The following is an 18,385-nucleotide window of genomic DNA, read 5'->3' as shown; positions in this document are numbered from 1 at the left end:
TGGCTATAGAGTTTGTTCACTGTCAGCTTGAATTGCAAAAGATTTTAAAAGCTAAAAACCTTGCAGATCGAGGATGATACCTCAGTGTACTAAGAAAAAATAATCCTCCAAATTATGTCTACAATAGAAAGATGACTGAAATAATAAGCAGTATTTATACTTTCCGTATAGAATTTGTATTGAGGAAGAAAAACTACTAGGCAGGACATAAATAAACCTGTTTCTTTCTCACATGCATTTCTGTTTTTACTGGGAAAGGTACTATGATTCAGACAGAAGGAAATAATCATAAATATGGTGAGTTGGAAGGGACCCATCAGGATCATCAAGTCCAACTCCTGGCCCTGCACTGGACACTTCAAGAATCACACCATGTGCCTGAGAGCATTGTCCAAATGCTTCCTGAACTCAGACAGGCTTGGTGCTGAACAAATGTTCTTCTCAATTTGTCAGTTAATAAAATAGTCATAAAATAAAGTCTGTATGTTGCAAGATCCCAAAATAAGGTCTTTTCCCCGTCTTATACTCCAGTATTCCATTTTATTTTATTTCTCCAGTGTAGCAATATAAGAGTATATCCTGATGAAATAAGGCTTCTAAAGTTGAATTGAAAAAAAAGAAAAATATTTTAAGGAATTAATAAAAGTGCAGTTTATTTCTTGTAAAGAACAGTATTATTGCTTTAAAGGTTGCTTGTTTGTTTTTTTTTTTAAAAAAAAAAAAAACACAAAAGGTTATTCTCTATTGATTACTGTAATTTCCCAGCTTAATTTCTATCGTTATCTCTGATTGAAATGAAACTTTAAAGTAAGTGATATCGAAAAATAGATACAAAAAAGTTTCCCCTTTGGACTGAAATCTGTATTGGAAATCCATCTGAAGCACAGTAGCTATGCTAGAGAAGAAATCAACAGCCAATCATATAGAAAATATTGTATTCTTGTTCTCTTTTTATTTCACTAGTATAGACTAGAGTCTTCTGCCATCACAGCAAATTTCTTGTTAATCAGTGTGGCTTATAACAATATCCAGGGAATGTCAGCTGTACCTGCAAGTCAGTGGATGCTGTCTTTCACAGACAGAATAGGTGCCTGATTGCTACCAATTTATAGCCTTGCATCCCACTGTGGATCCCCTTTGAAATGAATAGGAAGAATGCCAGGTGTCAATTTGTTGGTTGCTAATGGCTTAATGACCCTTTATTGGCATGACAGTGAATTTGTGAGTGATTAGTCTTTGTGTTTCTTGATGCTTTTGGGTGCCAGAAGAACATTTTACTATTAAATATAAAAGTTGGTCTTGAAGAGAAAAACACCAACATGGAATTATAAATGAGCTTGATAGGTTTAAAATATTAATAATTAAAAAAAAAAAAAACAAACAGATATGTGTCTATAGAGGTTATCTGTTCAGACTGGATTAAATTGTTAAAAAGCTGGATTCTTGTTTAGGGGTAATAGTCTTCTAAATAGTTTTTTCTTGACATTTTAGGTTGTGAAAGCATTTTGAATTATACTCTGATCATGTAAAGTCATGAATAATTTACATACTGATTGTCCCACTGCCAGAAAGCTTTATATAATAGTCCACAAAAATAAATGGATGAGAATGTTGAAAATGTGTTAAAAAGTAAATACATACATTTTTTTAGAAAAATGCATGTCTTTTTACAAAGGTTCCCTCACAAATGCTATGCTTTACACTTTGAATCGAAGCAACATTTAAAATTATGATCTCTAGTTAACCAAATGTGGTTTTGTTTGGATATATAGGGTTAAAGTTCAAGAATGGAATTACCTACATGGAAAGCAAGCAATTCAGTGCCTACATTTTAGAAATCTGCAATTCAGAGAAAAATCCAGGAGCTGAATTTCCAGAAACTCTCTATATCAATGAGAAAAAGGCATGTTTTTCAGAGAGCAACAAATTCTTCAGGGTGAACTTCGAGACACACTAAATCACCAAATAGGAATTACTAGGTTCAAACACATACTTTAAGTATTTATTCAGAGTTTATGCATGTGAAAAGGGACTGCAAATAGTCTAGTATATATTCCTGTTTCAAAACACAGCAGCAGGGATGATGATAACACTGAGGGTTTTGTACAACAGTTTACTATTCAATCAACTTTCTGCAGTTACTATATTGTAAACAAGACCATCTAGATTCCGTTTGCTTCTTGGGCCCCTTCCCCAGGGGAGAGCCATGCAAGGCTGGACACTGCTTGGGATGCTTGAGGTGTGGGGACAGCAGAGAAGAGGCAATGGGAGAGAGAAATGCAAAGAACAGCTCTCAAAGCAACACACAGGCACAACTTGTGGGCTAGCAAAAATGGGGGGGCTAACAGCTCCAATCTCAGTTTTGTGGAGAAAAGGAGGAAGGTATAACTACACTGGATCGTAAGACAGATAAATTATACTTGGTGTGAATCCCCCTAGTCAGAGAGACACAAAATAAAGGGATGCTTTGTCTTTAGTTCCCTGCTTGGTACAGGCAAAGGATAACTCTTCAAATCGAGGTAGTTCTGGGCATGTGCAGAGATAAAAAGAGCAGCTGAAAGGAGCCAGGAAGATCTGAGGGCTAAGAGAAATGCAGCCACGGAGCAGTGCACTCCTGTGGTTAGACAGTCCACAGGCAGAACAAAAGAGCTGGACAAAATCTACACCCTGGAGCCTATCCTTCACTTTTTTTATATGTCATACCTTTTTTTTTTGTGAATTTTACTTTTTCCAATTAAATAATTCTTGTATATTAAGAACCATACATTTTTTATCAACAAGAAATAGTTTAAGATCCACTTCCCATATCATTCCCAAATTACAGAAAATGTAAACACATAGACCAAAAGCACATATGGAATCCTGCAGGAATTCAAATGTATTCAAATTTTATCTCCCCGTGATTTTATGACTGCTTTTGAAATGGGCTGCTTTAATTGCATAACATCTGTTACTCAATAACTAAAGGCATTATGTTTTCCTGTGTCATACCAAAAACGATGCCTTAAGTTGCTGAATTCAGCACACATGAAGCCAAGCAGAGTTAACAACAGTGTTGAACCTATAGGAAGGTCTGCCCTCGTTTGAAATGTCTCTCTACTTTCTGGGCCCTTGAAAAGCTTCTTTGTCGATTGATAGATTGAAATGGTTATCTGATGTTTCATTTTCCTGTACAGAGGGCTTAAATCCCTAGCAACATGTTGGATAGACAGCTGTGTTAGTGTCTTCCAAAGTTACAGACATGAGTTCCCAGTCCAGAATGCATGAATTTGTCTTGTGAATGCATTAATTTACAGTATATACTTTTCTTTCTTTCCAAAAGCCCCAAAATTTGGCAAAATTTTTGTGTACTTCATTAATTTCATATGCTCTGAACTGTCTCTTGACTTCACTATTTAGTGTCTAGTGTTCATGTCTCTAAGGATTAGACAATAAATATTAAATGGTATAAATTATCACACATGTGTATTGTGATTTCTTGTACAATAGTTCGTACTAAATCAATATTTGCCAACAGTCACTTTTACATTACTGTCTAATGTCCAGTTTTCTCCTCTGATTCGAAGGAACCTAGCTGTAAAATCCAAAATAGCTTTGTACAGGAAAGCCTCCCTATTATTAAATGTATATTGAATCTCATATACTTTCCCAGTAGAGGGGAAAAAAAAAAAAAGATTTTAATGACATTTAGAGTGAGAGTAAATAGTAACCTGAAATTAAAATATATTAAATAATGATAGTGCAATCCTGAAACAAAGCGCTCTAAAATCTGAGAAATTTATTCTTTGGTTTAAATTTTAAAAGGACTGAGCATGCTGAAGTAAGGAAATACAGGAGTATGTAATCCTTCAAATACATTGTAGCTGCCTGGTAGCTCTGTGTTGAATGTTATAGGCCATGCTGTGTTCAAACTGAGATTAGGATAATTTTTTGTTGTTGTTCTCCCTCTTCAAGATGTCACTATGCAGCACCTTACTAATCAGTGCAATTTGTCTCATTTCCTATTAATATTAGTTTTGACCCAAGACTTAATTTTTTGAATTTGGGACCTTCTTTTGTCATGAAGGTTACGCGCTACAACTCTGTCTGTGTGTGTGTGTATAAATACTGCGTGCATTTAATATTTCTCATTTATTATTTTTATTATTATTCATTATTATAATTTTAGCCCTGCCTCCTCAGAAGGCTGTAGCTGCAACAGAGAGTATACAAAAGAAATGCTAATTAAAGTACCTTTGGGAGGAGAAGGGAATGAAAGAAGGTGATATTAAATATTAATCATAGGAAACAAGGCAGGAAGATTTTTAAAGGTGGAAGCGAACAGTGGAATGGGTTATTGTAATTTGGGATGGCACAGAGGACTAATCTGAACTTTCACACAGAGATCCTTCTCTTTTCCAGCGTCACCTTCTTTTAACTCAAGATGTGCTTTTTTTGCCTAATTTAAGAAAACTCTGGTTCAACAATAAAGGCTTGACTTGAGAGATTTAATGCTACACCTGTTTTTCACTGCTTTCCTAAATATTAAGCATAATATCATGGTTTATAACTTTTTCTTTCTATAAATCTCTTCTATTACTGAAATTCTGTCTTTAGTAAACATATTTGTCTTTCTGTCTTATGTAGTAGCAACAATGCCTCTGAATTACTGACACAAAAAAGCAATCCTCATGCAAGGCTTTGGGGAATTTTGAAAACAAGGCATTGTTGTGCTCAGAGCCTTGCCTTCTAACAACTCATCTTCCCCCATGTGGCACATAAAAATCAGAAAAGCTGCCTGCAACCAGTTTGAGAAGAAGAGGTGTCATTGAACATCTAAAAAAGGTAGGCTGAAAGTCAGAATTCAAACAGGAGACAGGCTACCTGAATACATTCCCATTCCTCTTAATTATAAAAGTGTTTACAATGAATAGTCTGTTACACATTCTCAGTGGTCTTCATTCCTCAGCCCCTTTCTCCAGTTTCCTGCTGTCTGACAACAGGTTGCACATAATGGAACCCTACATTCACAAACCTGTCACTAATGCCCATCTCCTGGTTTTCCTATCTTTTAAAAAAACTGCCAGCAACTGTTAAATCTGATGTTGAAGACCACTAACTTTGCCCTGGTATGTTTGTCAGACACAGTCAGTGCAACTCTGTTTTCCAGAACACTTTGTGTGTAACCAATCAAAATGTTTGCACTGAAAAAACGACAGTAAAGCATACGCAAGCCTAATGTAATAAGATGCAAAAATAAGGAGTCAGTAGATTTGGAAACAATAAAGAAATAATAAAAAATCTGCTTTACTTCAGCTCAGTTTCAGCCACAGTTTTCTATTTTAAATTATATTTATCCTTTTTAGTATGAATAGGAATAATCATTTTTGACATATTCATGACAACATTCTCCTAACTATTGAAAGCTAATGGTCAGCTCATCTGCCACCTTAAATTAAAGATACATCCTTCTTCTGAAGACGTTTTGGTTTCTTTCCCCTGAGTCCTTTTTATAGCCCAAAGTTGTTAAGATGCAAATTACAGTTCAGCACCAGCCCCACCTTTATGCTCACTTACACAATCTGTTAATTAATGTAACTGAAATTTATCATAACATTGTACATTATATACAGTGCTCATTAAAATAACTAATAATACTAAAACTTTCCAGTATAATGATTATTCCAGACCTCTCAGATATCACAATAGTACCAATCTCACAATAATATCACATCTTTCTAACAGCTAAAGATACTGGCATCATGATAAGGGAAGTAAGGTAGGATCTTTGTTTTTTTCTCAGCAAGTGCCCTGCAGCCAATATGCTGGACCCAGTCCTGGGAGGCCTCCCCTTGAAGTGAACAATGCAGCAAAAGTAGGATATTGGTATGTTCTGCTTTATAAATCACCTTCTCCAGGCATCCCCTGGTGAGAGAAGAGAGGTTAAGGCTGTATCCAGCCACTCCATCTGAGCATCCCACTGCGAAAGGGAAAAGGTCACACCAGCAGCCCTGAAGGGTTAGCAAGAAGGTCTGGCAGAGTTGAGGAGGGCTGAGTAAAACAGGGAGTCAGGGTCAACTTCATGGAAAGGACCAAGAATTCTTATTACAGACATTATGCTAACACTCACACTATTTAGAATAACAATGCTGCCACAGAATCAGCATATTGCCCAGCAGAAGGATGAAATGGGCTCTAAAGAGGTTTAGGGAATCTGCATTTCCCTTTTGTCATGCTGATTTTCACTTGAGTAACTCTTTTGTAGCAAGATTGAGTTTGATGCCTCTCTGAACTTTCTACCCTGAACTACCACGATCTGCCAGCAGGACAAACCTTGTGGTATATATCATTACTACATTACAACTTCAGAGTTTTTATAACAAAATACACTACATATAGATAATTTCTGACCATCCTATATTTTGAATAATGCTACAGGATGACTGAAAGGGTGGGTCACAGAATATACCAAAAGATGACAGAAACTAAAGCCAGTGGTTTAGTTTCCCCTGTGTTAGATTTCAGGTACAGGACTGCCAAATTCACTTTTAGCTACTTTTTTCATTATAGCATGTTTGTAATTTCACAGTCAAAAAATCACCTCCTTCAAAGCAGCCACTGTTTCCCATTGTTGTCAGTGCCAAGAACTCCATCATTGCTTCAGCAAGGATGCATACCCCTTATCCTCAAGAGGCCAACATACCAAAATCCATTTGACTATCCTATATTTGAAGTAGAAATTCAAGCTGAGATTCCCTCAGTTTATTTCCTGATTGCTCAGTTCATTTCCTTATTGCTTGTAAATGATTCTCAGCTGATGTGCAGGCTCAGTAAATACCAGAGAATGCATATCAGAGAAGTCCACCAATGCAACGTGGAGGTGCAAGTATCCCTATTTCACAGTGGGGAAGAATGGGATGCAGAATTTGGCTACATCTCCCAATTTGCAGTACAATTATATGACTAATATCAGCAGGACAAATGTCTTGCTGTCTGTTATTATTAGGGATTTAACATCTCACAAGAAGAAAGCCATATAGCATTTAAAGGAAAATGAACTACAACTATTCTCTTGCTAGCAGTGGAGATGAGCAAAATCAGTGTCCGAAAACAGATTCACTTATTCATCAGTTTCTGCTTCTATACATGTCATCACTGAGAATGATAGCTGCAGAATCTCTCAAAATGTTCACTATTAGTAATGTGGGTGAGTGTGGCCCATGAACTGCACCAGAAAAATTGATTTAAATGAGAGAAATTGCAGGAAGCTGCAAGGAGAAAGAGAAGGAGGATTCCCCTTCCATCTCCCTGGGTCAGATAAAATACTAAATAACAGTTAGGAATAACAAGTAAAAAATACAATTAATAATTTAAAATGTCTCCAAAAAGAGCAAAGATACAATATTTAACTAGTTTTTTAACTTTTTGAGAAATATAATGAGCATATATTTAATTTCTAAATTTGAGACAAAGCAGGTCACTGGGAAAATTTCTAAAAGTCCATTGTAAAATTAATTTTAATGCAAACTACTGATCACACCTATTAGCACGCAGTATCAGCAATGCATTTTCTGCACAATAGCAGCTGCTATAGTAATTTTCCAAAAGGTATATTACATTTTTCATTAATAACAAAGACAATGAATTTGTAAGAGTGAAATTCTGATCAGACTCTGGTGCAAAATGTGTCTGCACTAAACATATTATAAATTCATCTATATTTATGTTATCTAATTTATCTCACCTACCGAACCAGACCATTACTCACCATTCCAAAATGTGCTGTCCAGTCTACATAGCTTATGACACTTTAGAAGAAATGAACCCCTGGACTTCACTTGGGAAGATATTTCTATCCTGTTCTACTGTTGTGTGCTATTTCCACTTTCTATGCTACAGGTTTTTGTATTTCCTTCACAGAATTGTAAAACATCCCTCTTTAGTTGTCTTTTACACCTATCAAATGGGTGTTCTTTCTTGCTGAAAGTTGCATTCAAATCTGTTCAGATGTGAACATTGTTGTATAACTCTCATAGTTCTTCATCTCCTTTTTAATCACTCTCTACAAATCCTCCTGGTTTTGTTGCTCTTCTGTGATCTTCATGTAAAATATCTGCATTTTCTACTTAATCAGTTTGTGTGAGTGACATAGGTTTTTTATAATCAGAACCCCAAACAAATAAAACTTCTCTGGGATTCATCAGCAAATAGGATTCTGCTCAACAGTCTCAGAGGAGCGAAACAGTCAACTAGACATGAGAAGTGTTTCAATTTAAAGATAGAGGAAGCACATAGTTGTGGGCAAAGTGTGTGAAAGCCTAAGATTTGCAAACGTTTCCTAAATATATCTAAAAATTGAAGAAAACAGGCTCAGATTCAATTCTCTGTAAATAAACCTACTCCTTCATAATTCTGTTGTCCTATACACTTGTCCAAGGGTAAAATTGGAAGAAAACTGTAGGTACCCAAGAATTTTAGCCCTGAGATATTCAGTTTTATTTTACAAAAATCCCACACCCTAAAAGCTTTGAAGCTTGGGGACTTATACTTTGAACCCAACGGCCACAAAAACATTTACAGTTCCATTACAAAATTGAATCCATCTATGTGTATTCAGTTATTTAATTTAAAGTATAGAGATTGCAAAGTCTTCTTCTTGGACACCACAGTCCGTACATCCCAAACGGCAGGATCAGTCTTATTCGCAGCCAGATAAATTAGGTATATCTTGAGAAGAATTCTCTCTTCAAAACCATTGCACTTCAAACTCACAAAATTATTTGCCCACGTGGAAAGGTGTTGCCCGATAGAATTTAGTTGACTAAAGCTATTTGAGTACTGAATATGCTGTACCAGACTTTTACACTTGCTATTACATACCTCACTATTAACCAAATGTGCAGTTTAAAATTACATTCTTTTTAAAAAGTAAAGACATTGGAACTGCACTAAAATACCCTGCTGAGTAAACAAAAATGAATTTCTGATAATTTGCTAAATTATCATCTTGATTGCTTTTCACATTTATTCCAAGATACAAAACATTCAGATCAGCCCAGATTCCATTTTTAACAGGATAAAAACTTATCTTCATATAGTAAAATGGCTTTTATTCTAAAAGTCTACTTCTTACTTCTAAATCATGTTAAAGTACCTCTCTGCTGCTTACTTGCATTGAATTACCTTTTAAAAAACATTTGTTCAATGCCCAGGTCTTCCAAAGAGAAGCATTTTAAAAATACTTATTACTGAATTTGCTTTCCTATATTCAAACTGAGCATATTTTGAAATGCTGTTGATTCCTGAGCACTCTGTGAAATATTCCTAAATAGACAAGGAAAACGGGGTGACAAAAGCGCAACTTCCCCAGCTATACCTGTTTTAGTGGGATTACTTCAGGCTATGTCTAACCTAGCCTTATGGATTGAAAACTCATTACTGTTTTGAGGCACTAGGTGTACTACTAGAGCACATCTTCAAGTCCAATTTTCTCTGAAAGGAATCTACTTTACATGCTCCATAAAAGAAGACCAAACACAGTAAATTGATGTAATGTTCTCTACAAAACTATAAGTCTAATTTGAACAGAACTTCTAATGTATATATATTCACTAAAGAGTCATGGTTGGATGTTCCATTCATCAACACTGGTAGGAAAGCACTTTTCATGTCTCTGAGTTTCAACTTTTTTTTTTTTAATTTTTTTTTGTTTTTATTGGATTACATGATAACAGTTCTTAATATAGCATTTTTCACCCCGAAGAAAACAGGCTCTGGGAACATTTGTCTAAAAACAGAGTAGACAGGCACTTTCAGGCCCCCAAACTGCTTCAAGACAACAATCACAGTTTTATAGTTCTTGGAAAGGACCACACATTCATGATAGCACTGTTACTGCTACTGAGTTTCCTGCAGGCTATTTGCTTATAGGGACCTATTTTATTTGTTTCAAGTGCAGGACAGCATTCCTGTTTTTCTCTCACCTTACTGTCCTCTGCCTGAGGTATCTTCCCTTTATGCTTATGCTTCAGTTTCAGCAGTTGCTGAACTTCGTATCCTGATTTGGGTGGCCTCAAGGTTAAGTATATGCAACACAAAAGATTTTTGGTGCCCCACCACCACTGCAATAAGCAAACTACATTTCTTCAGCGTAAATGTCAAAAATAGCCTCAAGTATCTGACTTTTACAGAATGCTAAATGTCATACCTGGTATTCTGCTTGTTTTTTAGAGAAACATAGGAGCTATGGGAACATGGAGGAAGAATATTTTCAATTATCATCCCTGTACACACTAGGGGACTGAAATGAAAGGCTGTGAATTTTATTTGTAACTAAGTTATAAATGATGACCTGGGCATTTACTTGAAAAGAAGAACTTTTTGATTGATTTCCCGTTAAGATCTAAACATGTAGAACTACACCCCAGTGATAGTCAGAACAAATGCACAAATAAATAAAGATTCAGGAGTGAGCTGAATATGAGTCAGCAGTGTCCTGGCAGCCAGGAGGGCCAGCCTTGTCCTGAGGTGCATCAGGCACAGCATTGCCAGCTGGTCAAGGGAGGGGATGATCCCACTCTGCTCTGCGTTGGTTCAACCTCACCTTGAATATTGTGTGCAGTTTTGAGCACCTCAGTACAAGAAAGACATTAGGCTATTAGAGAGAACCCAATTTTCAAAGTAACTTTTGTTAAATTCTATTGCCTATATACCTACTATATACCTTCTATATCCTATATACCTACATATAAGAGTATATAAGAGGTATATAAGAGGCCATACATAATCACAGAATTATAGTCCTAACTTGTTTTTAAATATATTAGTTTATACACATATTAACCTCAAAACAAATTAAATAGGTTTCTGAAGGTTTATTCTCTGCACCTTATTCATTTCAGTAACAAGCTAAAACGTTGTATGCAATATATGCCTGCATATTCTATTGAGGCAATCACTTTATGATTACTATCATGTAGAATTGTATTTTACCTCAAGATAGGTGAGCAGAACAAGGGAGCTTTCCTCTGAAATTTTTTCCATAGAAAAAAAAGAAAACAAGTTCAACATTACTACGTACCTTCTTTATCATCATGACGTATGATTGCATCCTGTACCATATCAGCAAGATTAAAACGAACTCGATGATTCTTTCCATGTTTCAGTTTTTTCCCATAGCCCTCCCGTTTCTGGAAAGCCTTTTCTCGTTCGTAGTATGCCTTTATTTGGTCACAGCGCATCCGCTTCACCAGCCGCTGCCGCTGGCCGAGAGGGAGGGATTCCAGCAAGCACTGCTCAATTTCCATCTCATGGGTCCGAAAAACATTACATAGCTGGAAACAGCCTGCAAGAAATTGAAGACAGACAAATCTAGATCATGCTTTCAAAAGTGCCATTAAACCTCCACCAATTATTTTGTTGTTCTAACCATGTCTACGTCTACCATGTGAGCTCCACCTACTTGACCAATGCTGACTATAGAGAGTATATGTCATCGCCATTTACTATTTGAAAACAACACACAACTAATCCCATTAAAACATTGATTTTTTTTTTTAAAAGCTAGCTCAGTTCACGTGAACAAATGTGAATAGAAAGAGTTCTAAAAATTCAAATGTGAGATAGGTAAAGTATCTAAATATTTCAACAAAATTCAAGTAACTCACATTTGCTTACAAACAAGAAACTATTACAAAGAGAAATGCCAGTCTGATGCCCGTGTTTATTTTTTGTTAATTTTCATCTTTCTTTAAGTTGGTAGATTCCTGTATTCGGTGAGAAGAAAAATCTTCATATCATAATTATATTTCATTAGCGTGCAGTGGGTACTTAGGCAACTACTAAAAACATCAAAGTCATTTCAGATTCCTAAGTAATGTCTATTTTTTTTTTTTTTAATTTTTACTGTATAGAGCTTTCAAAATTGATTCTTCTAATGAAACTGTCAGAAACTGAAATCTTTATTTGGAAACCGATCACAAATGTGTCTTTGAATCAGTTATTGCTAACATTCATAGCTTCACCTTTCAGTTAGATTCCTCGTTTGTTGTTACCATTAAATCACAATCATGTTACCACAACATTGCAATAAAACTGATGTTCTTTTCCAGTATGTTCTCTTTTCTACTGAGAGTAAAGATTGTAGCAGACTACATGCTGCTAGGTGCTTTTCAGGGGACTGTTATGTTACAAAAGGAGTCTAGCAGATTGTCAGATAATTTTATTGCCCAAGTCCTTGAATATGAATCCACACCCATTAATGACATGCCCTCTAACCTACCCTAAGACCTTTTGATGTGGTAGCTACACACCACCCAATCACTTCTGATTCTCTTTTTCTACTTCACATGTATAAATTTCCTTCATATGTGGGCTAGGTGCTCAAATTTGTAATCTCTAAGCACTGACCGCTGCCCAGATGAGGGAGGTTTTCTCTTTAGCTTGAGGGAAGGCCTCTTTGAAGGGGATGTAGGCTCAATTCACCTTGAGCAGTCAAGAAATACCAAAATTAAGCATTACTGTGCAACTCTTATTAGGCTTGCTTTTGTCTACCTGTTGTGCTTTGTATGCAGTTACATTATCAAAGGACCCCTTACCTCATTCAGGGCACTACCTGAGTAGTGCTGACTAAACGACCACTTTGTTTTCTCCTTGTTGCTTGACATGTGTTTAATCTACTGAGTACCATTCAAACCCCGCTCTGAAGGCATAATTAATAATTTCATGACAGATTTTTGTAAAGCTCACATCATCACAGCATATAAAAGCTTCACAAATATTTATTTATTTTCATTTAAAAAGAAGGACAAAGGAACATTCTTATCTCTGTTCTCTATAGAGGAACCAGAAGACAATTATTTTCTTTTTAAAGCACTAATTTTAGGCGACCAGTTCAAGAATTATATGTCCTTCTCTTGACATGTTTTGTTTTGCTTTAAAGGTATAGTATTCTATAAACTACTATGATTTAAAAAAAAGTAAGAAAATTTATCAAAGTGATAGTCGTAGGTCTGCATGCCAATCACTCTATAAATTCTATCTATAACTTTATATAATTAACTGCTATATTGTTTGGTATATTATTTTATATTATAAATTTCATGTGACACAAATAATATATAATCTATACTATATATTATATGTATTCACTATGAATTAGAACTCAAGGTCTCAAACCAGACTTCCCATAATTTATCCAAAAAGTGCCCAGAGGGTCTTGCTGGAAACTCTGTGACAGAGGCAGACATAGAATATAATTCTATGGGTCAGGTTCAGTCAGTTTCTTTTAACATAGGCTAACCTCTCCCTATAATTTCTGTTCCTTTCTTAGCATGCCCTTCTAGTTAGAAGAAAACGAGTTGTCAAACCAAAAACTGGAAACAAGTATTGGCTTGCATTAAGCCAAAACACAAACCCTTTCTTCCTGCATGGCACAAGCCATCAACTCCTTCTGTATAAAATAAAATTTTCCATTTGACCTTAAATGATATGTTTTATTTCACAGCAAAAATTATATGTTTTATTTCTTGTATTTCCTAGTTGGAAGAGACATGGAAATGAAAGGATAGCTTCATAAAGCTGCAGAAGATGTAAGTTTATTCCCGGTTTCAATCCCAGTGTTAAGAGCACTTAATCACACAAAAGAGCTGCACTCAGACCATCCTCAGCCTGAAGTAGTTTGCAACTGCATCTTCTTTCTCTCATGACAGGACTAGGGAATAAGCAAACTGCAAATCTTCCCTATTAAAAATGTTCTGCCATGTGCAAAATATTTCAGCAGCCATAGCCACAGAGTTCAACAGTATCCTTGCTGTTCCTCAGCTTAGCTCATGTATAGCCTCTCTCTTAGCAGGAACTGGTAGTTTTCACTGCCACATCACAACTGAGACGGATGCAAACTGTAGGACATCTCTGCCGTCACAGTGCTCTCCACATCCAGGAGATCCCGATGATCAAACAAATTAGCCTAATGTCTTGGTCAAACACAACACAGCAAAGATGAGCTCACACAGCCAGATTCCAGTTTCAGGAAGAATAAGCCTCTTTGTGTGCTCTGCCTCTCCACTGGGATGACTTCAGCCTGTATGAGTGCCCATCTACTTGCTCCATGAAGAACAGTGTTTGACTGCCAGAACTGGCCTCACATAGGACTTTCCAGTGTGCGGCCAGAGTCAAACAATTCAGGCGGATTGACAAAAGACCTCCATCCATTAGGGCACTGTTCTCAGCTGAAAAGTAATGAATTGCAGATGCAGTATCTTCTCTCATCACACCTGGAACCCGATACATCCCAGATGAGATCAGTATCTGACTGTGGATGTAACAGCTGCAGGTCAGTAACTTTGTTAGATTAAGCCTGGATTGAACCACATAGTATAGATGCAGAGATGGCAAACTCCCTGAATTAATCCTTCAGATGCTCATCTCTAAGGCATGCAACATTAAGTCCCAGTTTTAGAACAAGGCAGATCTCTGCTCTGTGTTGGCCTATTGAGCAGGGGGACCAACAATGGCACAAGAGGCAGAGTGCCTTGAGAGAGCTCAACTCAAACCCAGGAGGGTTATAGACATGCACCTGGAGGAAATTCCATGGACCTCTTCATACCACTTGGAGTAGGGGTTTAGTCACCAAAATTGGATCAGATAACCTTGTCTTGTCTAGCAGTCTTGAAAACCTCTATCAATGAATTCTACAAGTTCTCTGGGTAAACTGTTTCAGTGCTGCACTGTCTTCTATCAAAGATGCCTTTTTTTTTTTGGAGGCCATTATCCCTTGTTACTACTGTCACTACTGAGAAGCCTTCAGCTTTGTCATGTCTGTTAGTTATCCTTCTGCTGCCCTCATTCCACTTCCTCAAGGTCCCTCTTACACTGGGAGGGACCAAGACTAAACAGATACTTGCAGGTGCAGCTTCACTAGCCGCATGTAGCAGCAGACAAAGAGCTCCCCTGGACTGCTGGTCATACACCTCCTAGTATACTCCACTATATGGTTTGCATGATTCATCATCAGCTTGTAGCGCTGGCTTCCATTCAACTTTGTGTCTGCTGTAAGCCCTGCAAACTCTTCAGCAGGGTTGCAGCTCAAGTCAGTCAGTTCCCAGTCCATACCAACGCACAGGGTTAGTCTGCCTCAGGCATGAAAATATGCACTTCCCTGTTGAACTACCCAAAGTTACCGTCAACCCAATCCTCAGGATTAAGCTCTACCATCCGAAGTATGCCAACTACTCTGTCCTAACTGAGCACTGCCAACAGCAGCAATAACTTCCACTGTAAAGAAAACCTCCAGGAAAAAAAATAGGTGCTAAAATCCACAACTTTATTTGGCAGATGTAAACTGTTACTGTTTAGAGATTGACAACTCAGCTGCAGTCAGACTCAAAAGCAAAACTATTAGAGAGCCTCTTAAAGGGTAACGTGCGGCAAGTCTGTCCATCTTTCCTTTTCATTATATGAGAAAAACAGCACAAACTGCCATACTGAACTGGAAAAAAACACTGTATGAGACAGATTCAAATATCAGAAGATGTATGAAAAACATGTTCTCAACCAGAGCTGGTTTTCAGTATGCTAGTCAGGAGGCAGGGCAGTAACATGAGGAAAGGTTTGTGGGTAGCGAGAAAGGTTGCCTTCTGAATCAATCTGCATAGGGGTTTATATCTCATGATATAAGATATCATGTTTGAAGATTATTTTATGTGGTTCTTGCCTCAGTGTATGACAAATTACAGTTATCTACAGTGATTCAATAAGGGCACTGCCATTGTCATGGAATATTCCACCAAATAACACACTGGCGGTGTCTCCCATAAAAAAACTGAAAAAACTTAACAAGTTACTATTTATTTAATGAGATGTTCTGGACAAAACCTACTAGAATAAACAAGATTGTTGGTAGATATACACTTTTACGGTCTGCATCTTCTGTACAAGCACATAATACAAAAACCTTCATGAAACACTGAAATATCAAAACCAGAGAATCTTTTATTGTATTGCATTGGTTATTAACTAGTACAGGACAAAGGAAATCATTACCACTGTAACCAACAGGAAAAAAAATGTTTCAAGGATGTTTTAGTGTAGAGCTGCTTCACTGCCTGGGTCCATCTCGGACCACAAGAAAAAGAAAATCATTGCCACAAAACAACCTGTTCATAAAATTGTAGCAATTTACTTACAACTGGACAGAAGCTAACTGCATCACAACACAAATTATGAGCTTAATCCTGTCAGTACAAACACAAGATGTTTGAGTAAAGAGGAAATGTTCACTCTGAATTGTCACCAGTTCTCACTGTGAAGATGAGAGAGGGAATATTTTGAGGCACTACAAGCACCAGCTCCTGAACAACACCAAGGGCACGGAAAGGGTGATGGAACATAGAGAGAAAGAATGTGATTATCACTTGTATTTTCTTCCATCTCATGCAGGTGACTTGAGCCCAAGTAACTTTACAGTATGCAGGAATGTTTTTGCCACGCCTATTTTCAGTTTCCTTTATACTTTCGTTTCTTTATATTAATTATTTTTAGTCATTTGCTCTGGCATTTAAATTGGGAGACTAGTCATCCTAAAAAAATGCACCTCAGATGGTAATTCACATGACGTAGGGGTGATTATGTTCCTGTCTAATCTGGGGCACAGGTCAGAAGTCATTTCCAGAATGTGAAGCTAAATGCCTACATACATGTTCTCTCTCACAGGTACTACAAAAGTTTGCCTCTCTGCTCAGATGTATTGTGACTTTCCACATGGCATAAATATTTGCTGATTTGCCATTGTGATTCAGAGAAGTAAGTAAAAGTCTTGTACCGTGCAAACAGTGTGTTTTGCAAAGTCTCTCTTCATTAAAGGCAAAATCTAAACTGCTGACATTGCTCAACGCAGCAAGCATCTCGTGTGACATGACACAGAATGATGGTGCATGATGCTTGAAACTGCAAATTTTCAAATACTAAGGCACATGCTTATCTTTATGTAAACATTTTTGTTGATTTTGATGATATTTTAAACAATGAATAATGAAATATCCAAATATTTGTAAGACTATGGTCTTTACAGCATTGAAACAAAATGCAGAGGGCTTAAAGTATCTGGAAAAATGGTAATCTGAGATTCTGAGAATATGTCTGCTTGAGACTGCTACCTAAACAGTATTCTAAGCGTCTTGATCTCACTAAAGGAAAAAGGGTAGTTTGGGTCCTGCGACACTTCAGCTCCACTCTTGGTCTGTTCTTGCTAAAGGTAGTGATAGCAGCTCCTCTTCAGAACTGCAATTAAACACCTACATTCTAATTAAGATACCTGAAATTATCCTGAAATATAAAATATTTCATAATTTCAACATTTTTGGTGAACTGTTGAATAGATTAGCATTAAATAAATAAAAAACCCATTTTTTTAAAAAATAAGAACTGTACTACTGTATAACACTTTTAAAATTTTCTAGCTAAACATAATCACAATACTAACAAAGATATGTGGAAAAGGCATGCAGTGAGAAGCAAATGCTTTGGCACTTACAGACCAAGATACATGGATAGTGTAAATCAGTGCAGCTTCATCTAGTTCAAAAAGCTACATTAATGTACACTCCATGTTTGCAAACAGAAATCAGACCAGAAACTGACCCTTTCAGCAATGACTGAGCACTGACCCTTTCAGCAATGCACTTTGCTGTTACACGTAATGACTTCACTATATGGGAGAATTTTCTGCCACCAGCAATGCATATTATTTAAATGTATTATATTAAATTAGAAATAATAATTTATTAGTATTTATGCAGCTGAACTGAATTCCATATAAAATCAGTGACAAAAATATTACAGCCTAACCGAAGTCATGGTGTCTGAATGACAGAACAATGCATTTTTTACAGGTGTCCTCTTCAGAAATTATTATGTATTGTCTACTCATCTTCCAGTTTCAAAAAGAAATACTTCTTAGCCACAGAAGGGGCTAGCTTAGTTTAAATCCATCTCAAATTGCAGCATTAAGGTCAGTATTAAACTACGTACATTTGAAAATCCTTTGTTCAGCACAGAAAAAATTACCTACCATGTGAACAGCCTCTCCATTACATTTATTAGGCTGTGACTGAATCGTGGTGCTAGTAACCACTCAGCCTGACTTTCACAGCTAAAACGCTTTCATCAGGTCAGTAGTGCTCTGCTCACTGCAGCAACGAACTTAGTCCTTTCCTTTTTTCTTGTATCCCTTCCCACTCCAAAAGCAGATAATCATGATGGAGCAGTATAAATATAAAGTATTTACCTTGTAAAGAATGCAAAGAATTTAATTAATGCCAGGTCCTCTGAGAATAAACTACATTGCAGTAAAGGAAGCGATGTGTTTCTTCTGTTCTTGGCTTCACAGAGCTTCTTTCAGGTGTAACAG

At 36.7% G+C, this 18,385-nt stretch overlaps 1 protein-coding gene across 1 annotated transcript in view; it reads right to left on the bottom strand.

Annotated features, from left to right (window-relative positions):
* Positions 1-18,385, bottom strand: part of LOC114071056 — a gene marked incomplete at its 3' end in the record, with an annotated part of 51,246 nt that overhangs the window by 19,057 nt on the left and 13,804 nt on the right. The window contains exon 2 of the mRNA XM_027908713.1: positions 11,060-11,323. Coding sequence (XP_027764514.1) covers positions 11,060-11,323 — 264 coding nt within the window. The remainder of the gene's footprint in view (positions 1-11,059; positions 11,324-18,385) is intronic.

Source organism: Empidonax traillii, unplaced genomic scaffold (genome assembly GCF_003031625.1).
Source record: "Empidonax traillii isolate 1590-97213 ecotype Southwest subspecies unplaced genomic scaffold, ASM303162v1 scaffold1817:size114834, whole genome shotgun sequence".
In the NCBI taxonomy this organism is placed as follows: domain Eukaryota; kingdom Metazoa; phylum Chordata; class Aves; order Passeriformes; family Tyrannidae; genus Empidonax; species Empidonax traillii.
The sequence above is the reverse complement of the archived record's forward strand: the minus strand, read 5'-3'. Positions and strand labels throughout refer to the sequence as shown.